At 40.2% G+C, this 23,338-nt stretch overlaps 1 protein-coding gene across 1 annotated transcript in view; it reads left to right on the forward strand.

Annotated features, from left to right (window-relative positions):
• The first annotated feature begins 660 nt into the window (after window positions 1-660).
• Window positions 661-23,338, forward strand: part of MYO19 (myosin XIX) — a 29,921-nt gene continuing 7,243 nt past the window's right edge. Inside the window, exons 1-19 of the mRNA XM_044993597.1 lie at window positions 661-957; window positions 4,309-4,450; window positions 6,475-6,619; window positions 7,147-7,295; window positions 7,768-7,881; window positions 8,607-8,739; window positions 9,052-9,121; window positions 9,577-9,679; window positions 9,933-10,029; window positions 10,623-10,699; window positions 11,529-11,619; window positions 14,352-14,523; window positions 16,179-16,252; window positions 16,363-16,484; window positions 18,591-18,704; window positions 19,405-19,581; window positions 20,558-20,704; window positions 21,296-21,403; window positions 22,586-22,656. Coding sequence (XP_044849532.1) covers window positions 4,439-4,450; window positions 6,475-6,619; window positions 7,147-7,295; window positions 7,768-7,881; window positions 8,607-8,739; window positions 9,052-9,121; window positions 9,577-9,679; window positions 9,933-10,029; window positions 10,623-10,699; window positions 11,529-11,619; window positions 14,352-14,523; window positions 16,179-16,252; window positions 16,363-16,484; window positions 18,591-18,704; window positions 19,405-19,581; window positions 20,558-20,704; window positions 21,296-21,403; window positions 22,586-22,656 — 1,976 coding nt within the window. The 5' untranslated portion in view covers window positions 661-957; window positions 4,309-4,438. The remainder of the gene's footprint in view (window positions 958-4,308; window positions 4,451-6,474; window positions 6,620-7,146; window positions 7,296-7,767; window positions 7,882-8,606; window positions 8,740-9,051; window positions 9,122-9,576; window positions 9,680-9,932; window positions 10,030-10,622; window positions 10,700-11,528; window positions 11,620-14,351; window positions 14,524-16,178; window positions 16,253-16,362; window positions 16,485-18,590; window positions 18,705-19,404; window positions 19,582-20,557; window positions 20,705-21,295; window positions 21,404-22,585; window positions 22,657-23,338) is intronic.

Raw genomic sequence — 23,338 nt, forward strand, 5'->3', positions numbered from 1 at the left:
AAAATAAAAATACTTGTGTTTTTAGTTCTGAATGCTAAATTACTGTCAATAGTTAGGGTCTTGATCCTGCAAAGCCACCTGCAACTTCATGCATGTGACAGGCCTACTGGAGAAAATGGGACGGCTCACATGCCTAGAGGCAAGCATATACTTTTAAGTCTTTGCAGGAGTGGGAAATGACATTTTAAATGTGGTATTTCTTGAAAGCCAGGCTATGGAAAAGGTTATAAAAATTACTTAGCACTTCTAGGGGGCACTGTTGACTATCAAGGCACTTTGCAAATATTAATGAATGAAGACTCCCGAATGATCCTTCTCTGGGACAGGGATCGCCATTTTACGGCTAGAGAAACTGAGGCAAAGTGAAGCCCCACTGCCACTTCCCTGTTGTAACCAAAACACCCCCATGCCCTCTCCCGTAGCTTATGTACACCACCCATGCAGGCACATACAAGTCTGAGAGGAGGAAGTGGGAGAAAACGTTGCTAACATCTCTGCATTAGGGGCTGCATTTAAAGAGTCAGGAGAACACCCCTGGGTAAGGGTTTGCTGTGAAGCCCCATCAGCCCCTACTCCACAGATGGGTGCCAGCACCGTTCCCAGCCCACCCGCTTCCTCCTGCCTTTAAACCCGCAGAGGGAGGGAGGGAGAGCGGCTGTAAGCAGAGACACGTGTGTTCTCCGCGCCACGTGTTTCTAGCCGCTGTGGGATCGGTCGGGCCGGGAGAAGCGCTGGGCTGGGCAGGCCAGGCCAAGGCTTTCGCCTTCGGGGAGCCGTCTGCGGGCGGGGCGGCGCCCGGCCAGGGCGTGGGACCGAGCTCTTCTCCGGATTCAAACGGCAGCCTCCGCCCCTGCTGCTTCAGCTCCTCCCGCCGTGGCGAGCTCGGCTCCGGCAGCAGCGTTCTCCTTCCCGGCTGCCTGCGTGATTGCGGCCTCATGTCCGCGCCCTGGGGAACGGGTGAGTCCTAAATTAGGGATATTTATTTTATTCCAGCTCTTCTCTTCCCCCCCCATTTAACGTCTGCGGCGCTCTCCCCTGTTTAACATCTGATCTGCTCCTTCTCCCCCGCCCCTTATCTCTAATGATCGGAGCGCTTGGGTCAAATTCTCTCCCCCAGCGGCACAAACTCGCCCTTATTCCCGCCACTTCTCCACTTCACGCATTCTGAGATTAGGAAGAGATTGGTGAAGTGTGAGGGATGGGTGGTATAGGCATCTACTTTAAACTTTCCTGCCATAGACCTTTCTAGAGGTGTAGAGTGTAAACTCTTTCTATTTCAGCCCAATCCACACAATTAACCACTCACTGACTGTATTTAAAAACACCTTTCAACTTCAGAAGGTCTTTGGGATGCCCTTGAAAGCCTGAAGATCATTTAAAATAAGCAATAATGCCTTAAATTAAAAATAAGGCTAACTGTTTTACAATAAAGCATCCAGAATACATTTGTAGATTAGATAAGTGTTGCAAATAGTTTGTTTTATGCACTACAGAAATATATCTTTAACTTTATATAGGCACTATAGAAATGGAGTTTCCTTCATAAATGTCTTTTGGTAGCACATCTGGATTAGAGGGGGTTGTCCTTTTGCTTATGGGAAGGTTATGTAAAATAAACAGACAACAATAAACTAGATGCTAGCAAAGCCTACTCTATGATGCCTAGACTGCAAAGAGATAATGTCAGTCAAGGTTAAATTGTGTGTGTTTTGAATATAAACATAATCAGGGAAAACTTTAAATAAAACCTATTTCAGAGATTAATTAAAGGCAGAAAACAAGTAACTTTAAACACAATGCAGAAGATGATGATAACTCCCTCCCCTTTTTTTAAAATCACTTGCTAATAGATTTCAGAGTAGCAGCTGTGTTAGTCTGTATCTGCAAAAAGAACAGGAGTACCTGTGGCACCTTAGAGACTAACAAATTTATTATGCGTCCGATGAAGTGGGCTGTAGCCCACGAAAGCTTATGCTCAAATAAATTTGTTAGTCTCTAAGGTGCCACAAGTGCTCCTGTTCTTTTTGCTAATAGATGTCTCCGGTGTAGTCAGGAAAAGTTATTGTTTTGGTGGTGTGCTTGGATGGAACTATAGGCTAATAAGTAAAATACGGGATTGGAAGTCAGATCTGGACTCTATTTTTGGTTCTGTCACAGATTTGCTGTGTGACCTTGAGGAGTTTGTTTGATATCTGTAAACTGGAGCTGTTCTCTCCTGCCCTGTTTCAACAGCTTGTAAGATTTAAATCAGTAGTTTGTAAAACACTTACATATTTTAATATTGGAAGGAGGTAGAGAAGTGCAGAGTGGAGTATAACAGTTACATGCATAACTGTTAATAACCTGTTGCTCTCTAGCTCTTTCAAATTAAGGATCAGTGTTGTGTTAAACAAGCCTTATCTTTAAACACCGCTTACATGAAACTAAAACCACAGCAGTTCACCCATTTAGGGTGTGTGGTAGAACAGATACAGTTATTGAAGCCTAGAGAATCAATCCTTTTTCATTACTAGAATAAGAACAAGAAAGGTTAAGCCCTATCTTTTTGCTTACTTCAATTGAAGTAAATTGGAACACTCCCTTTGATTTCAGCGGAAGCAGAATAAAGCCAGTAAAGAGCAAGTATGTCTTGTTTTTACTGTAGGATGTAATTTTCAAGAGTCGCACCCTATCCAGAAATGCTCTGACATCACTGATGCTATCACTCACTTTTCCTATCAGATGTAACCGCAGGAATGAAGATAAACAAAATTTATTTTGATATTGAGGAATGTACAGTATGCTTTACTCCTCTTAATCCAAGAGAAACCAAGTAACTGATTTTGCAATAAATAAATGTTCACACAACTTTTTCCTAAAGAAGCTTTATTTCATTTTTTTTTCTTCAGTGAGTACAAAGAGAATTAGAAGAGATGAATATAATGTACTCAGCTAGGTCATGAACCTACTTCCACTCAAGTAAACAGCAAAGATCCTATTATTTTCAGTGGGAGTAGAATTGAATTTGTTGACCTTGAATTCCTAGGCCAGCTCCACAAAGGCATTGAGGGGCCTAACTCCTATTTGAATCAATGGAAGCTAGGTCTCTAGATACGTTTTGAGGATCAGGGCCAAAATGACACATGCTTTTGAATTGGGTTCTGCATAATACAATCAAGTTATTCACCTGGATTTCTGAGACTTAAACACATAATGAAAGTTGCACTGAAATACAAAATTTGTTAAAAATAGGACACTTAGGTCTGGTATCACAGCATTCTGCAACTTTAAAGACCTTGATTCTGAACCTGTCTGGGAATCCTAAGAGCTTAACAAGTTCATGTTCACTGGGAAGTTTGGGTGAAGGACAGGATACCACCCGCAACTTAGTTCAGTACAGAGGTGTCTTTGAGGGAAGCTCTTGTCTGGTCTTCTGGCTGGATGAAATGGATTAGAAGTGATCTAACAGTAGCTGTAGGTCTACACTTCTGTAGAGAACACACATTAAAATATTAATGCAAACTGAATTGTAAGAATAGTTTGGGACAATGGAACAAGATGCCAGGACAGGTAGTGGAATCTCTATTGCTGGAAATAGTCAAGACTAGATTTGACACTCATCTATTGGTGTTGAGTGATTTAATGATGATGGGTCAAACTGATCATTAGCATATGTCAATGAACCTGCAAAATTACACTAGGGATGAATTTGACCCAATTAAAGCAACAAAGGGGAAGGCAGGATTAATGGGCCACTTGGCATCTAAATGAGCCCAAAAGCAGTGGCTCTATAGGTAAGGCTCTATAAGTTTAAGTAGTCAAATAAAAATGTATTTAACAGGCTAATTCTTTTGAAAGCTAAGTGAGGAGTGCATATACAACCAAGTAACTCTTTGTTCTGCATGTTTCCTAGTTAGGACACTTAAAACTCATTCAATTTGCTGCTTTCAACCCCATGGCTGAAAATATTTTATGCCCCCTCTTTGGTAGTATGACTTGGTGGAGCTCATACGTTGGGAGTTTTAGTGGTGGGTTTGTGTTTTTTGTTTGTTTTTGTTTTGGTTTTTTTATTATTTCCTTTACAGATTAAGCTGCTTAAACTTGGTTGGCTGAGGGCAAACCAAGTAATTTTATTGTTCGTGTAACTACGTGTATAAGCTAGCTAGACCCATTGTTAACTAACTCCTTAGTCTGGTGAGGCTGGCTTCTCTAGAGAAAAAAATTAAATCCGTACTAGAATTTAGGCTTGAGTCTCCTCTCCAGGAAAGCCATACAGGATTCTATGGTTTGCACTACTCTTTCTGAAATAACAAAGTTGATTTCTTTTAGGACCTCCACTTTGACTTGAACAAGGTCCCCCCAGTCTGAAGGCCTTCACTGTATCAACTCTGCTACCTAGGAGTCCTGTTTATAGAGCTTTACAAATTCACCCATACACAGCATCAGACAACTGAATAATATGCCAAAACAGGTAAAATCAAGCCCCAATATTTAAACTTTTTGTCATGAAATAATGCTGGGCTGAGGTTCAATTGACTGTAATCCACAATAGGAGACTGTTAAAGTATTCTCTCCCTCTGTCCCCCTCCCTTCTTGCCCTGCAGCTGCTCCACAAATTTGTCAATAACCTCTGGGTAATATCGAGCCACTAGATCTGATCAGTTAAAGGTTTTGATCTGTGTTACTTAAAATTGTTTTTATATATGGCTGATAAAATGAGTAAAGTGAGTACTGGCAATTCATTAATTTAGGTAAGCCTGCATTCAGAGATGTAGCCAACTCCAACTGGAAATTGTAGATTACAATAGACTATCACTATTTTTAATCATCATTCAAATTAATTTTTCAATAACATTGTTCAAAACTCAGGCAGAAGGAAAAAGTGCACATTTTAAGAGTTGATCCTATTCTCGAATATTTTTGCCTTTAGCCATACATATCAATAGATGAAATTGAATGCAGGGAAGTTGGGCTAACTAATACAAGCCAGCAAAAAGGAGCTTCCTTTTCCAGGACTTAGTACAGCCAGCTCTGCAATGGAGTTTGCAACAGTTTATCTACCATAAACGTTAAACAGTAAACAAATGAGAGGGCAGGGGGAGAACAATGCATATTTTTCCACAGATGGGGGAATCACCAAGAACAAAGCTCTAGTTGGCTTTGTGTAGTTCAGCATGTCTAGCTGTGAACTCATTGGGTCCCTTAATGCTCATACATGGTATGATAATGAAAACCATTATTCATGTCAACATTTGACCTACTCTCTTCTCATTCAACTTTACTGGTAAGCACATTTTTATTGGTATGCTATAAAATTGTGCACGTCTTTAAATCCAGTTATATCCAGTCTGGAAAGAGACTGGAGATCCACAAGTGGCTATATTAATTGTGAGGAATTATTATTCTAGTTTGTATATTATTCCTGCAGAGCCATATGTGCAAGTGGTGTTTAGAGGATGTTGTTTGTCCATTTGAATGCTGCTGAGGTCAGTTAACAAATTGTATTTGCTAATTCAGAAGCTTGTTGGTATGAACAAAAACCAATGCGTTAAGACGTCGTCAGCTTGTAACGCTAATGATAGTTATATAATTTGGGGGCGAGGAGAAAGAATGTTTGCAGGAAGGAATGCAAAAATCCGCAATTGCCCCCCCCCCAACCCCACACCTGAAACCTGTGTGTACTGGCTATATTTTCCATTATTATGCTTAACAGACAAGTGACCTTCCAAACAGTGTTTGCAAGGACGCTGGAGCCCAGAGGCTCAGATTAAAGTATTTAAATAAGTTATATGTGGAGAGCCAAATTCTGGTTTGATGCAGACAAAGTAGTATAACCCCTCCATTCGCCTCTCCAGATGGGCACATATATATATTGCAAAACCATACTTGTGGAGCACCATGTTTGGCTCAAAAAAATGCAACCCTGGGGAAAATGCAACCATTAGCCTTAGTACTTCTGACAACTAATATGATCTAGGCACCAGCCATTAAGACCAATAAACCATCTCCTTGAGTCAGATCTTGTGTTCAGTATATGATGTTCAGAGGAGTCAAAATCCCTTGATTCTTAAAGAATCACAAAGTTGCCAATATCAAGAAGTATACATCTAAGGACACATTTATCCATGGTGTCATTCCTCTTGAGTCAGAATTACACCAGGGATGAATTCAGCCCCTAAAAGGTGTCATTAGTTCACAATCTCTCATGCATCAAATAAACACCTTCTAAAGCATGTATAAAGAGTGAAACACAACTTCCAAGGTACTGATATATATATATATACACACACTCACTCACTTACTTACTTCCTGGGCAGAGAAGTCAGACCAGTAGTAAAAATGTGCTGAGTTATTTGTTTCTTGCTAAGACAAAGGAGATTTGATTTAAGCGCAATTTGGAAACTGGAAAGGGACTTTAAACTGCAGTTGAAGAGGTGAAAGTCCACCTAGGTGTTCAATCTATTACTGGTGTTATCTTTTATCTCTGTTTTCCAGGTGAATGGCCCAAAGAGAGATCCTGCCATCCAGAATGAACTCAATGACTCATTCAAAGAAGAGGTTAAAGCTTTTCTGAGTGATGAAGATAAACTGCATCTCTTAGATGACCTTACCAAAGTTAATCCTGTAACCACAACAACGGGTCAGTATTTGTGGCCATCAGAGGCCTCTCCTGAAAGGTTACTTCACTTCACATAACAAATAACTGTCAACATATACTGTGACAAGGTGGATGAGGTAATATCTTTTATTCGATCAACTTCAATATATTTAAAAGATACTCCCTGTCCACCTTGCCCCTCTAATATCCTGGGACCAACATGGCTACAACAATACTGCATACAACATATCTTGTGGTCAGCTATTCTATAATGAATAGCTCTATAATGAGAATGCATAAGAAATTAATTAGTCAAATTTGATGTTCTTTAAATTCTTGTTTTTAAGAAAATAAATGAACCTATAAGGAATATTTATTCCTGGTAGACATGCTAGAAATTTATCTTATTTGACCATTCTCAGACTCTGTAAAAATCTGATTTAAATCAATCTGTGAATAGGCAAAAAAAAAAATAGCATTTGCCTAAAGATTTCTTATACAAATAAGACTGGGGAAAACAAAACACATTTGTTTTGAATAATTGCTAATAGAACATATGTTTGTTTCAGTACTGAAATGTCTGCAAGCAAGGTACACAGTAGATGTGTTTTATACATATGCTGGCTGCAGTCTTGTGGCCGTAAATCCATTTCAACCTATCTGTCGCCTCTATTCGCCTGAGCTTATGAAAGAGTACCACGCTGCACTTCGTCCTCAGGTAATGGTGGGGACTGTTCTTCTTACAAAGCAAAAGAGATGAAAAGTCATCCAAATCTGAACCAATAAACCAGCTATGTTAGAACCACTTCTAGCAAAACTCTAGGCTTTATTCAGCCAGGGCTTTTTTACAAACCTGAGCATTTTAGTTTAAGATAGAGCTGTATGTAGAAGAGAGAGATGGTTGATATTTCTGTGCTCAAATTCTTAAGTCGAGTAGAGGAAGAGACAGAATAATTTAGTGACCTGAGCGTGAGGCTGAGTCAGAAACTCCTGCATTCTAATTCTTGTTGTGTGGCCTTAGGTTACATAGCTTATCTTTCTGCTTCTGTTTCCTGGGCCCAAATTCTTCTTCTGTTCAGTTCTATTTCCCTACCTCACTGGGCTGGTGAGGATTAAGTAATCGCATCTGCTTTGTTTTAAACATACCTGTTTTCCTTTCCAAACAATATATATACTCTCTTTATTGTTAGGAGTTGAAACCTCATATCTTTGCTGTGGCTGAACAGACCTACAGAAATGTTGAAAGCCAGATTGAACCAATAAACCAGTCTATAATTGTTAGTGGTGAAAGTGGTGCTGGAAAGGTAAGCATAGGATTTTTTTCTTTGCCTCCCCTTTTTAGTCAGGCCACTGTTCTGACATTGCTAGCATGTTCTGAGACATTAATGTGGTACAAAGCATTTCAGCTAGCTCTCTAATTTGAAGAAGGAGGAGAGAAACATAAATGTAATTGGTACAGAATACAGCAGGCAACCGTAAGCCATTATAGTACGGGGGAGGAGGTGAGAAGGGGAATGAACTCTGGTTCGATTCAAACGGGCCATGCTCAGTAAAACTGCGCTCTGGACCATATTTGTAGTTCTTGATAGAATAAAATTCCTATTGAAATCAAGGTAAGGATAGCTGAGTTTGGCCCTTTGCTAGGTGTAGATATGATTTAGCGTAAGCCCCACGTGTCAAAACACCCACAAGATTTGAAGAGTTCAGCTTCTAACTCTGACCCTGATTCAACAGTCCATCTCTGCTCAGCAAAGCACTTAAGACGGCTATAGTTCACATACAGCTTTGCTTAACAGAATAGCTGTCAATTCTGGCTATGCTTCAGAATAGCTGTAGCTTCATTTTTCTTACAAGAACCTAATCCAGCAAGGCACTTAAGCTTGTGCCATAAATTTTGAATAATCGCTTTCCTCAACACAATCACTAGCTGCACAATGTTATTTTCCAATAGTCAAAGCTCTTGTCAGACTTGCATCTAATTAGTAATGTGAGAGCAGACAAAGGCCTATTGTCAAGATTCTCTTTTTAGACTTGGACTTCCCGATGTCTTATGAAATTTTATGCTACTGTTGCTGCATCATCTACCTCTCCTAAAGGCAATGAAACAGTGGAGAGGATAGAGAAGAGAGTGCTGGACTCCAACCCTGTTATGGAAGCTTTTGGTAAAGACCTTTTTTTAATGTAAAAATTAAGGGAAAACAAAACCATTACTATATTGTAAGTGTGTGGGGGTTTTTTTTGTTGTTTTTTTTTTTGGTGTATGTTGTGGTTTTTGTTTGTACAAACCTACACTATCCCCCATTATTCCTCTTTAAAAAATCACCTCTGAAATACTCAAGCAGCATCCAAATCATCCTATATATTTGTGTGTCCCTAAAAGAAGAAAATAAAATGAGCTCTGTGTTTTTGTTTTGTTTCCCCATTATTGGAGAATAATTATGCTTTGTGTGTCCCCACTCCTGGTAACTTCACAGGAAATGCATGTACTCTTCGGAATAACAACAGTAGCCGTTTTGGAAAATATATCCAGCTTCAATTAAACAGGTATTGATTGTTATGTAAAATGCTCAAGCTGTGTGGTGGTGGGGTTTTTTTTTGTTTGTTTGTTTTTTACCTTCACAACTTTCTCTTCTTGCAAACATATATGTCTCGAGTCTTCCACAGAACATGGAATGGAGTGGGGTTTTTTTGTAACGTACCTTGGTATATTGGGATGAATTAATGTTTCCTGGATTTACCTAGTACATTGTCAACACTTAAAGGACATCTATCTTGCAAGATAGCTTTTCAGTCCAGAAGACTGTACCAATGGACTACTCTGCACTTGCATGGCTAATCAGTTTAAGAACTCTATCGTAGTATCTTTCATAAACTAAAGACACCAGAAGCTTAAAACGGTATTAAAAGTTTAGGGGTACCTTGCATACTGTGTGACAACAGGCTGTGCATAGGACTTCTGTTTTTAAGGGCATATGCTAACATGTTTATTATTTCTCTAGATCACAACATCTGACTAGTGCTTCCATCCAAACATTTCTATTGGAGAAAACCAGAGTTGCTTATCAGGCTCCACGTGAAAGGAACTTCCATATTTTTTATCAGGTTTGTGCTAGATTAATCTATCTAGATATTTCTAAAGTACATTAGTTGATGGAACCATTAGATTTGGCAGAAGATCTACTTGCAACTTCCTATTGTTTAGAAAAGTTCAGTTTTTTACTCATGGTTTAATTCAGTTTTCTGGATCTTGTGTTAGCATTGCATTAAGTGTGTTCCCAGTTTGCTAATCAGCACTCTGCCATTTATGTTTCATACAACATTAGGATTCAGTAATCTCTTCTGTTTTTGTTGCAAGATCACAAAAGGTGCCACAAAGGATGAAAGACTGGAATGGAACCTGCCTGAGGGTGCCAATTTCTTCTGGCTGCCAAATTCTGAAAGAACGCTGGAAGGTAAGATTTAAAGTTGACAACTGAGACTGTTACGAAAGGTTTAACTGTTGTATGTAAAATGTTAATGGCCCACGGGAGTATGGTCTTAAGGAAGAAAAATCGCTCGAGAGAGACTTATGGCTCTGGTACATTGGATTTATGTTCCATTTTCACAAAGCCACCTGCCTGACTTTGACTCTGTTCAGATTTCATTTTGCACTGTTAAGAATTTGTACTTGGCATAGAATAGCAAATCCTGATCCAGGGCCTCTGCATCTCTCTGAGGCTAAGTTTACAAACCTTGTGTGATCTCTGGCTGCTTCAACAACTTGCTACCTAACCTCTAAGGCCCACAAAGGCTCAATATTGTACTCAAGATTAAGTCACTCGGTGACAGTAGTATAATTAATAGTATAACTTCTGCTCTTTTGGTTTGGCAAAGCAGATGTTCTTGTGCTTGCAGCTGGTACTTTCAAAGGGGTGCTCAACCACCTTAGGCTCCTTTGAACATGTCAGCTGTCCTGTGGACACTGTCCTTTTGAACGGATGAGAGTGGTGTTGGGTGGCGCGTGTGTGTGTTTGTTTTTCTTAACAACACCTGTTTGGCTTTCCAGAGGACTGCTTTGAGGTGACCAGAGAGGCAATGTTTCACTTGGGCATTGACAACTCCACACAGAACAATATTTTTAAGGTCAGATAAAAACACTGTAAATTCATCTTTGAAACTAAGGATCTGGTTTGCATATGGATGTTTGTTTGGTGTGTGATCAGTCTTAGTACGAAATCCTGCAGTCCTTGCCTTACCAAGCAAATCTCCTCCTACTGATTTCTCAGGCAAAGATCCCATTAGTAAGGACTGCAGGGTTTTACTTGTTAACAGCAAATCCTAAGTCTGAGTGAGAATCCTGGAATCCTACCCTGCCTCCTCAAGACTGTGGAACCTGTTTGGCTATTGTTGCAGTAGTCCACACAATTTCTGTGTTTCTGTCTGCGGGTGGGGAAAATGGCTCTCCTCTGGCATTCCCCAAGATCTTTTGGAGGATCCTGCCTACTCTTGGCTTCTGTTCAGCTGCATTTAGAGCCCTTGCTAGCAGCAGAGCAGGGTGGCAGGATGATGGGGAGGATGTGCTTCTAATTCTTCATTTCCGCAGTTGACTGCATTTGTTCAACAGTGTTCAATGTAATTTTGTAGACCGATGTTAAACTAACAGTAGTTCTTTAGTATAGCACCTGCGGTTAGGTCATACTACCTAATGTGTAAAAGTTTTAACTTCCAAAGGCTCAATTCTGCTCTCATCAAAGTAAATGGTAGAATTTTCATTTACTTGAATAGTGCAGGATCAGGAACTAAATTAGTGGCTTTAAAAATATAAGCAGCTTTTCAAATGATTTCTGGCTTGCATATTTGCACAAATGTTTCAGCTGTTGTCCTGTTCATCTGTGGTATTTAGAACCCAGATGCCTTTAACAATGATAGGTGAATCTGAACTCCAGAGTTCAAATGCTTGTTTATGTTGCAGATATTAGCAGGACTTCTACACCTTGGTAACATTCAGTTCTCTGATTCAGTGGATGAATCCCAGCCTTGTGAACCAGAAGATAATGCCAAAGGTGAGGCCCCAAACATACATAGCTTTAATGTTTGCTTTCCTATTAGGCACCAGAAAGATCTGATGATGTCAGAAGTACATAATCTCATATACTGTACTCTTCCTTTCATTAGGAGGCCAAAACGGAGAGAGGAATGACAAGTACTGTCACTTAATTGTATCCACTCCATTATTCCTTTAATCTTTTTTTATAAAACATCAGAATGCTGTAAAAACACTAATGTAATCGTCCCACCCCTGTAAGAGACCAGGGGAACAGAGTGAGTTGCACAAAGGCACAGAGTGAGTTGTTGGCAGAATCATCATCTTTGTTCCAAGTTGTATACTCACACCATGTGGCCCCCAGAGACAGAGAGACCTAGACTGGAGGTTTTATGTATATTTATGTGCTTAAATATTCAGGTTGTAATTCCATTTTGAGATTCCAATCTGAGCAAGTCTGTCAAATTGCAGCCTTTTATATACCTTAGATACTTTACAAGGGAGAACCTATATTGAGCTTCTTTCCTTCTATCTGTAGAAGATCTCTCTGACCTAAATTTAAATGGCCCCAGTTTTCCATGGAACTGACAGTGGCCTAATCAGGAAGGCTTCGTATTTCTGTTTCACAAGTTCTGACAAATTCCAATGGCTTTAATTTGGGCCCAATAATTTCTAGTACACTTCAGCTGCTTTTTTGAGTTAGCACAGTCTTAAGTAGTTTAAATTTTTCTTCATATGTTGCACAAGGAAATTTTGACTCCTACTATGACAGGGTTAAGTTCTCTAACTATGCCAGATACATCTCCTATTTTACTAGCAATAATTGTTTGTGTACTACCCTTTGTGGATTTAGAGACCTCTTTGGGCAGTGCAAGCTGGGGTTTATGTGAGATGACAAAATAAACAGACGAGGGTATGTCTTAAGAAAGAGGGTCTAATTTCGAGTGGCCAGTTTTAGACACTGCATTTTAAGCCCAGATTTCAAACTCAGGTTCAAGCCTAGCCCCCATTCCATCCACACACAGATTGTGCTAACCCAGGGTCCCAAGACCCTTTGGGGTTTGTGACAATGCTGCCTGTGGGAGCCAAGTGGGGTCACTCAATCGGGGTGAACTGCAAACAGAATGGGGCAAACAAACCCCAAATGCTGGTGGATATTCTAATACTTGGATTTACCAAACCAGCACAAAACAGCTTCTGTAGTACCTCACTGGTTACTCAGAAGTCCAAACAACACAGTTCCCTTAAACTAGACAGCCTCAGGCCTCCAGCCAGACACACATGTCAAACATATGATAATTACTAAAAATCATATCTCCCCATATAAAAGAAAAGGTTCTTCCAACCCCAAAGGGTCAGCCACACACCCAGGTCCAATTATAACTTAGATCTTATCCAAAATACACGCTTATAGCCAATTCTTATTAACTAAACTAAAATGTATTTAAAAAGGAAAGGGAGAGAGTGTTGGTTAAAAGATCAATATACATACAGACTTGAATTCAATTCTTGAGGTTCAGATACATAGCAGAGATGAGCTTGTAGTTGCCAAAAGTCCTTTAGACTATAACTTATGGACTGTTTCTAAATGTCCATATTCAGGGTGGCTCCAGCCAATGACTGGGGATCTCAATCCTTATGGCTTAAGGTTTCCCCCTCTTGAAACCCAAAGCAGATCTGAGATGAAGGAATGTGTCCCAGGGTTCTTATACCTTTCCAGCAGCCTTTTGGCCTGGCAGTTAGCACCGGGTAATTTATCCATTAAACAGTTCAGATACAGGTTACCACAACCTTCAAAGAGACATAGAGACAATAATACTATTTCACTCAAGTGTCTTCCTAAATGTTAATGTTCCTTTTTTTTATCTTTGAATCAAAGCTATAGCAATAGACAAGACTTGTTTGCTCAGGTCTTGTGATGTAAGCAAACATCTACCCTTCTATCTCTAACAATGCAGGCTGCATTTCAAAGCTGTTTTCATTTACATATCTTCCTAACAAGTCTCTAAAGTTCGGCCAGGGGTCAGGTCAGTCTGTGAATTAATTAACTCTTTCTGGGCCTGTCGCCTTTCGGTGAGATATTATAATACACTCAGAACGTCACAGGAGTCAAGCCCTGTTGCTTTGCAGTGTAGATGCAGCACTACTGGACTCATGCTCTGAAAGTCCACCAAAATTGTCCCACAATCCCATGGGCCAACTTCCTTTGTCCTCTGGACAGTCAAGCTTTCCCACTGCACCGTGAACAAAAGGCTAGAGCAGCCACATTTTGGGTGGGCATCAGGAAGTCTGGAATGAGTGATTGGACTGTGGGGCCCACATCATGCAGTGACAGATGCTGGTGTTCCAAGTTGGGACTCTGGGTTCAAAAATTCCTAACCTGGGGTTAAAAATTAGTGTAGATGTTCAAGCCCTAAGTTAACAAACCCAGGGTCTGCTAACTTGAGTTCTTCTAACCCTGGGCTTTCATTGTGGTGTAGACATAGCCCGAGAGGGGTAGGGGTGTGTGTGTGTATTTTTAAACAGGCATTGTCGAGCACCTGCAACTTGGGTAAAATTTGTGGGTATTCAAAATTAGAGGCTAGTCTTACAAAATTCTGTCTTAAAAGTAAAAGAGCATATTCCATGAAGTCAGAAGCTTCAGTGTGGGCTATCCAAAGACCACGTTTTAATATAGATTAAACTTCTGGGAGGTGCTTAGATTTTAAGAATCCGGTTATATTCATATTCTTTCTTGGCTGTTTGAACAAGGTTTTGTGAAGACCACTGCAAACTTGCTAAAAGTATCTGTAGAGGAGCTGCTGGAAACACTAAGAATTCGAACTATAACTGCTGGAAAACAGCAACAAGTCTTCAAGAAGCCATGCTCCAGATCAGAATGTGAAACAAGAAGGGACTGCCTGGCTAAAGTTATCTATGCTAAGTAAGTTCCATGAGCAATGTTGCCTTGACCATCTATCCAAGGTTTAGCTCAAGTGCCAACGTGACCAACAGGGTTTTATCCTAGTCCAATCAGTCATTTCTACTTATTCATCTGCAGCCTATCTAGCATGACTACATGTACTTGTCCTTGGAAAGCTTGTCATGTGATGTCTGTTCAAGAACATTTCTAATCAGTTTTTTATCTTCTACATGTTTGAACATTTGAGGATTTTATTTAGCATTTTCAGCTTGCTAATAGTTTATATATAATGAAACATTTTAAAAAAAAAATCATATGCCACCATTTTACAAACTCTTGTTTCATGGCACTGGCTTCCTCCGTTTCATCTTGAAATTGCATTAAGACAACTGCTCTTCCCCTCTCTTGCAAATACAGCAGTTGCTTACATGGATGTTATGCAATTACAGATGGGGAGGAGAAGTGGTCTGTGCAATCACTAATGGGATTTAAATGCATTTAAAACATGGTTTATATTATGAAAAAGCTTGGGAATCCCTGAGCCACTGCTCCTCACTGTAAATATTTGGCTCATGATGTTTTGAAAGCAGGAATGAAATCGACTCATTGCAATAATTAAACAATGTTATTGTTTAGATGCAGAATTGGATATATATATCCAAGTTAAAATAGTTTGAATACATGGGTCAGTGCTGTGAGAAATCTGTTTCTTCTCATCCACTTCCATGTCAGCCCTATGTGCTTCTGCCTTCTGAGAAATATTAAAGAAACAAATGTGTGTATTCTCTCTCATTCCTCCTTCTCCTCCCTCATTCTTGAGACCCCATCCTACAATAAGTTTTGCATAGATAAGGGGCTTAATGCATACCTCACTGTATGACTAGGGCCTTGGATTGTAAGCTTTTTTGGGGGAAGTTTGGTCTTGTATTTTTGTGCAGCTCCTAGCACAATGGGGCCACATTGCTGGTGCTACTGCAGTCGAAGATAAACATGGTACAGGTGATCTTAAAATAAAGAGAAGTTTCTTGAAAAAAAAAAAGAAAATCTAGATCAAATTCTGCCTTCACACTCTGTGACTTCCCTTTGAGTGAGACAATATGTGATGTAAAGTAAGGCAGAATAAGGCCGTGCCCTTAACTGAATTAAGGGTTTAGGTCCATGGTATGTGGGTTTGTGTGGTTTTTGTTTTGTTTGTTTTTTAAGATGCCATTTCCAAAAGCGCCTTAGACTCCTAAGTCAATTTAGTCGTTACAGTGCTGAGCAGAGAAATGCCTAAATACGTGTACTAATCTGCTAAACTGCCTCCAGTCTCATGAAGTTTGGTGGGGGTAAAGGGAACAAACCCGGTAGAATGGGGTCTTGACGTTGTGCTCACATGTTACAGTATAGTCTTCTGCTCTTCAAAACTCATGTGACACAATTCAGTGAATTAGTGGCAGGGGTGTATGGGCTCTTCATTTGTTTCAGGAGGTCTCTTAACTTTATTCAAACATTCGTGGCATAGCTCTGACTTCATAAAAATTAGTTTAGCTGCCAAGATAAAGTGTGAAACTATAAAATATTGTGGTATTGGCAGTAATAGGAGTCAGAAAAAATTACTGGAAAACATAAATCAACTGAATGTTTACAAGATAAGTGTAAATCTTTCCAGCTAATCAGGGTTCTGTTATTTACAGATTATTTGACTGGCTGGTTTCAATGATAAATGGAAGCATCTATGCAGATTCGCTTGTGTGGACCAACTTTATAGGTATGGGTTCTAGTCCCTTTTAATTTAAGAGTAGAAAGTACAGTAAATCTTCTGTAGACCCAAACGCACTAGATCTGATAGAAAATAAATACTTCCCCATAATTCTCTAGGTCTGTTGGACGTTTATGGTTTTGAATCTTTTCCTGAAAACAACTTGGAACAGCTCTGTATTAACTATGCCAATGAGAAACTACAGCAGCACTTTGTAGCACACTATCTGAAGGCACAACAGGTACTGTCCCTCTACGAGCTGTCTACCACAAAGCCATTGTATTTATTCCTACGTTACTACACTGTTAAATTCCTAATTACAAGACTGTTTTGTTTTGTAACCTAAAACTGTTTTATGGCCGGATTATGCAACTTTTACTCTGTCATAGAAATAATTGGGATTGCACAGGTAGGTCAGGATTACTTACCTGACCAAGGATTGTAGTATTGGGCCTTTGCAGGGAGGGGGAACATCTGTGCAGGAAATACAGTGTGTATCCACGTACATATTAAAAAGCTGTCACCAGGGTTCCAGTGACATTGTGAATTGCTGAAATGTCCAGAGCTCATCAAAGGGGCATATTGGTGCTGCTGAATTTGTTGGGCATCTCTTAAGGTGTGCAGAATCTGAACAGCGACTTCCTCAGAAATTGCAACGGCAGCACACCTTTTCTGTCAGGAACAACGGAGTTTAATGCGTGGCTCTGTCTTACACAAGACTCTGTAATGGTCTTGTGGGCAGTTCCTTGGGGCCAAAATTCATCTCCTGCAGAGAGCTCATGCAGGGCCCTGTAATAACGGCTTAAATGATGCCTAGTGCTTTGTGAGGGCCCTCTGCCCTGGCAGTACGACCTCATAAACCAAGTTGCCGCTCCCGTGTCCATTCAAGAGAAATAGAACACTTATTGTCTGCCCTGGGTTCTTATTAGTGGGAAGCAGCCCTGGCAAAGGACAAGGATTTCCCACTCTGCATTTCAACCTCTAGAAAAGAAGGGCTTGAGTTAATTTAGAACCATATAAACATTGAACTTTGCTAAGCTGCTGTTGCAACCACTGGCTAGATCACAAGTAAGAAACACACTCCTTGCTAATTAGATCTTGATGCATCTGAATATAAATTTCAGACCTATAAACCTTCAGAATGTAACTGTTTAAATTTGCGAAGTTTGTACAGTATCTAGCACAATGGGGCCCCAACCCTCACTGGGGCTTGTGGCTGCTACTGTAACATACTTGTTGAGTTGCATTCGAACCCATTATTACTCATAACCCCATTATGCTTTTTGCCCTTTCAACTGAGCTGAAGGGTACAAGGCTATCTAGTATTTGTGGCAGTGAGGAGATAAGAAAATTATACATTGCAGACAGCATAGTAGTGCAAAACTGGCCCGAGTGCAAGTTATCCAGAAATTCATGATCTTGTGCGCTTGTGTGTTCCACTGACTTTTTTTTGCTTAAACTGCGCTCCTAGGGTGACTGTGTACAACATGCCAGCACACACGGGGTTAACAATCAGTTAACAGATGGAAACCAGGTTTTGCGTAAATGGCTTTTCCTCTTCTAACTGAAACAAAATCATCATCTCCATTTACAGAGCCATTTTATGCCAGCTGCAAGTCACTGCTTGACTTCTTGCCCTTCTTGATATGGCTGCGTGCCAAACAGTTTATATTCCATTAGTGAGTCTGCCTAAGCAAGTTTGACTTGCCACAACATTTTAAAGTTAACAAAAATGAGAACTTGTTCTGCTTTCTCACTTGTCCGTTTGTGCTGAACGAATGCTGAACTCTGCAGCACAACTACAGTACTTTAATCAGTTACAGTGATTTTTAACTCCATTGCAGTCATTTTCCCATTCCTTTTGGATCTAATTTAGTTTTCAACACAATACTGTTAGTGGATGCGTGTTGAGCTCTTGCTTAGGGCTAAATTGTGCCCTAAAGATGATCACGTGGGATGCTCTTTCCCTTTAAGGGGAACCCGAAGGGGCATCTGAGTCACAACTTGGCTTTCACCTTGTGTGATCACTCTGTAAAGCATCTCTGCAGGTTTATGAAAAACTGCACAATTCCACATACATCCTACAGATGCCCCTGTGGGGAGCTGATGCTACTTAGCCAAAGATTTTAGACCTCTTATGTGAGAAGAAATTTCAGAACATTTGTAGTTCTGAAAATGATGACAAATCTTTTACAAGTGATTAAGGATACGAACTGACTTGTTCTTTAAAAAGCCAACAAGTAACAACTGTATGTCAAGTGACAAAAGCCCTAAGTGAAATACTTCACTAAGTATACTGTGAAATACTAGTGTCCTGAGGAGAACATTCTCATTTCTCTTGTATTAGGAAGAATATGCAGCAGAAGGTCTAGAATGGTCTTTCATAAACTACCAGGATAACCAGAGCTGTCTAGATCTGATAGAAGGAAGCCCTGTCAGCATCTTTTCTTTGCTGAATGAGGTAAGTTTTTTTAAGAGCTGAACCGATAATACTGTCTAGCCTGCTTTTCTTCCTTTCCTCAACTGTCTCCAAAATGACCAAAGATAGTCGATTCACTTAAAGGCATCCTTACAGGCAAAAGAACCGACTGTTTCCATAATGCTATAGGGGTGGTTCTTTCCCCACATCCCTCCCCCAGTCTTGCAGGTATGCCGTGTAAGTGCACACCATTGATGTCAAACATGGAACCCCAATGACTGAGTCACTTTTTAAAGTAGTTTAACATTAAAGTACTTGGAATACCAAATGCAACATAGACCGGTAAAATGCCTTAAGGTCTAAGCCCTGGTCTACACTGGGGGAGGGTCGATCTAAGTTACGTTATTCATGTAGCTGAAGTCGACGTACTTAGATCAACTTACCGTGGTGTCTTCACTGCGGTGAGTCGACTGCTGCCGCTCCCCCGTCGACTCTGCCTGTGCCTCTCGCAGCACTGGAGTCCAGGAATCGACGGGAGAGCGCTTTGGGGGTCGATTTCATGTGTCTAGACTAAACGTGATAAATCAGTCCCTGATGGATCGATCGCTGCCCTCCGATCCGGTGGGTAGTGAAGACACACCCTAAGCATACTAATGTCTGAAAGATTTTAATTGCTGCGCAGGTAAAGTTTGCCTATTACAAACAGGCCATGCTGCAATTTTACCTTCTTTTCATTACGCAGGAGTGTCGCCTGAACAGGTCCTCTAACGTCAGCCAGTTCCAAACCCGAATTGAGAACGCTTTGTCTAATAACCGGTGTATAAGCCGGGACAAGTTTAGTAAGAAGCCTAACTTTGTTGTTTCCCATTATGCTGGCAAAGTTTGTTACCAAGTGGAAGGTATGGTGGAGAAAAATAGGGTATGTATTTTTAAAACTAAACTATAAAATAAGCACATGGCTCATGAAAGAAGCTAGCCTAAAAATCAAAAGCCTCCTTAAAATAGTCTTTAATTGCTGTTAACATAGTGCACGTGTCCACTACTAGTAGATGACATGTGAAAGGGGTTGATCATCTCAGTCCAGTTCCTAGTGAACAATCACCAGCACGACCTCTCGCCCCTGAAGATGTTCTCTCCAGGGTTTGGCCGTATTGCTGGGGCAGCGTAGAGGCATGTGCACTGCTATTGCATATTGTGTGACTAGAGGACTTCAGCCTCCAGAACTGTCATTGTGGCATTTAATTATGAATATTCAATTCAGACTTTAAACTTCCATGTGATCAGGGAAACAGCAGCATGGACTTACCTTTGGCCATTTACCAATATCACATGGAAACTTAAAACTTAGCGTCTTTCTGCACCGTGCCTACCAGGAAGTTAATGAGGTGATCTGTGAACATTGGAATCTATTTTCTATTATGGCATTTCTGATACGGCAAGTCACTTTTTTTTGCAAGGAACTTTAAGAAATGGTATCATGTGATGCAGTGAATATCATCTCTTATTAAGCATAGGAAAGTGCTCTAATGTCCATTCTGAGGACTGCCCTACCATTAGTTAACTAGCCCCAAAACTAAACTGCATGAGTGCCAGAATCTTCTCATTGTGCCATCCCTCCATAAGAAAATGCTAGTAACAGACCAACTACCATATTTAGTAAAAATTGTCTAACACTCAAGCATTTTCCTGTATTTGTGAATTCATATTAAATACATGGGGTCAGATCTGAAATGGTCTCTTAACCGTTGCTTTTGTTGAGTAATAAAATTCTGATACAGCTTATTTACTAACCTTATTGGCTCCAGACATGATGAATATTTAGTTACATCTTTAAGGGTGCCTTACCTATCCAAGTAACTCCACCAAATCCTAGTGACGTGTATTTGCCTATATAGGACCCAGTTCCACTGGAGTTACTCCAGCTTCTGAAGAATTCCCAAGACTGCTTGCTTCAGAAGTTCTTTCCCATGACAGAAAAGAGACCGAATGATACCAAAACCCAGAACAGAGCAGCAGTTGTTACAGTGGTCTCCAAGTTCAAGGTTTGTCCTGTTTGAGTGTCTGATGCTACTTAGATACTATATCGTTCTGCCTGATTTCTGCTGCCATCTTCAAGTAACTTGATGATAAAATCCATCCATTTATTTCCTGACTCTGTGCCAAATGTTTGACACCTTGGTATAAAACTGAAAAATCCCACTGTTCAGTAGGGAGCCTCTGTATTTAAACAAGTAGAAGTTGGAGTCTGTTGTATTTCCTTTGTGCTTTTTAACCCATAACTTGTGGCCACATGTCAAACCAGTACCTACCTCTCCAGACTTGCTACAACCCCAGGCACAGAGCAATCAATCCAGCACACTTAGGAACATTGAATTACCCACAGAATAAACAAGTGCCAGAAGCGATCTTTAAATGGAACACTGATAATTTGTTCTAGCTGTCCTGAAAAAGAGCAGCTGTGCGTATTATGCTGAAATTAAGCAATTCTGTTCTTGTGGGCCTATAAATGCTACCATGAATAAACATCAGGGATTTTTAAAAAACATAAGTATTGATTAGCCAGACTACTCTGGAAAAACAAAAAGGCCTCAATATGGCATGGTCATTAATAATTGCTGTGTTTGTTTCTATAGGGTTCACTCGAACGTCTGATGCAGATCTTGCATAGCACTACACCTCATTACATCAGATGCATCAAGCCTAATGCTGATTGCAAGGCAATGACTTTTAAAAAAGAGGAGGTAACTCTGCAAAGAATTTTCCTCATGGAGTCCATGTCTTTTCATTGGTTTCATATTGAGCTTTGCATCAGGCTCTGCATGATATGGGTTGTAAAGCACTTTTCTTAGAAAGTTTCATTTGAGAAGAGGGAACTTACCAGGGGTAGGGTAGATGATACTTAAACCTCTCCAAACTACAGTGAATCTTCAGCGAGGCTCTCGTCACTGCAGCGTCATTGATAAATACTGTGTATGTGAAACATCAGTTTCTCTTAAATGCTGTTCAGTACAAGTTTGGATTTAGTGGTGTGGGGGGGCTTGGAGCTCACCAAACCTAGCTCTGAGTCGAGATCCATCTTAATGGCACAGTCTGTTTTATAATACACACCTTTTATTAAATCTCTGCCTACTCCTAGTTTCTATACAGGGAGGTCTGCCAACTCAGATGCAAACAGCTGACATGCATGCTGAGTGGGAGGTTCCTTGGGAGCAGAGCAATTGTAGCTAAACTTGGAGATTCTCAGCTGGTATAAAATCAAAAGCTCTGTTGAATATACATATAAAGATCAGCATAGCGCCAAAGGATCTATCTTGATGTTCTTTTATTGACATTTTTAAAAACCTGAATCCAGTTTGAAAATTCAGGATAAGTTTCCTGCCACTTTAAGTGCAGTGAGACACGTAACTGGCAAATCCTCAGTACAAATTCCAGGTAGCTTGGGGTTGGAGCAAAACCACCTACTTCACAAAGTAAAGAAACTTCTGCCATTAGTGAATGAGCTGAATGTGTGAGGGGGTGGAAATCAGACATCTAGCGAAATTGAGCCTCAAGACTTCTGGTAAACTGTCTGGGACAGGACAGTCCTGTCTAACTCTGGTCAGAGTTAGATGTAATGTATCATTTGTGTGTTTTTCTCTCACACACACTCCCACTCCCCTCCCACCCCCCCAAGTACTTAGGCTAAATTCCCACTGTAGTAAGTAGGAGATGAGCATCATAACTTTGCCATCTTTCAAAGAATCAACACACTTGAGAGATTGAACAGGTGAACATTAATTGCTTTTGGAAACTATATATGAATAGAAAACCTACGAGTTTTTCAAAAGACTTGAGCCTATCAAAAGCAGTTTGCATTGATAGAAACCCTGGTAAACCTTAATAGCAGTACCTAAACAGAATTAGTGTTTTAATTCCTGCTATAGGTTCTCAGTCAGCTTGAAGCATGTGGCATAGTAGAAACTATCAGCATCAGTGCAGCTGGATTTCCTATTAGGTAAGTCCTAATGAATTTTAAGTTTCTCATGTTTACTTTATCTTCAGAATACAGCTCCTTAAACTTCATAAGCCAGATTTGTCTAGTGCAGCTCCACTGGCTTCCACAGAGTTCAATAAGGGACCATTGCATCCCTCTCTATATATATATTTATATTACAACTTAATTGCTGAGTACTTGTTACTACAGAGATTGAATGGGTAGATAAACTCTTATCTGAGTAGCCAAATGTAAAATGGCAGGAAACCTACATATTCTGCTGGATGGCTTATTTAGACAAATATACCTTGGTGAAGAATTTCAAAATAGTGTAGGGAATTTAGATGCATATTTCCTTCCTTTTAAAATCTCCATGCTGAAAGACTACAGCCCTATGACTTGTTGGCCCAAGAAATATGGGTATAAGATTGTCACCTAAATTCTGAAATGTCCATTTCTCCACCCCCACATCAGTATAGCAGTTCATTATGCTACCACTGGATCAGGTCAGGCCTTGTGCATGACAATTTTGAAATCTGCCAATGGCACAGACAAGATTCAATTAATTATTCTGTTCTTAGTAAGGAATTTTGTATTCTGAGACTGAGATTTGGGGAACCAACCTGGGATTTAACAACACAATGCCCACTAATTTTAGATAGCTAATGTCTAAATCCCCTAGTCCTTGGTGGAGATTTTTGAA

The sequence above is a fragment of the Mauremys mutica genome, chromosome 19 (assembly GCF_020497125.1).
Source record: "Mauremys mutica isolate MM-2020 ecotype Southern chromosome 19, ASM2049712v1, whole genome shotgun sequence".
NCBI classification, from domain to species: domain Eukaryota; kingdom Metazoa; phylum Chordata; order Testudines; family Geoemydidae; genus Mauremys; species Mauremys mutica.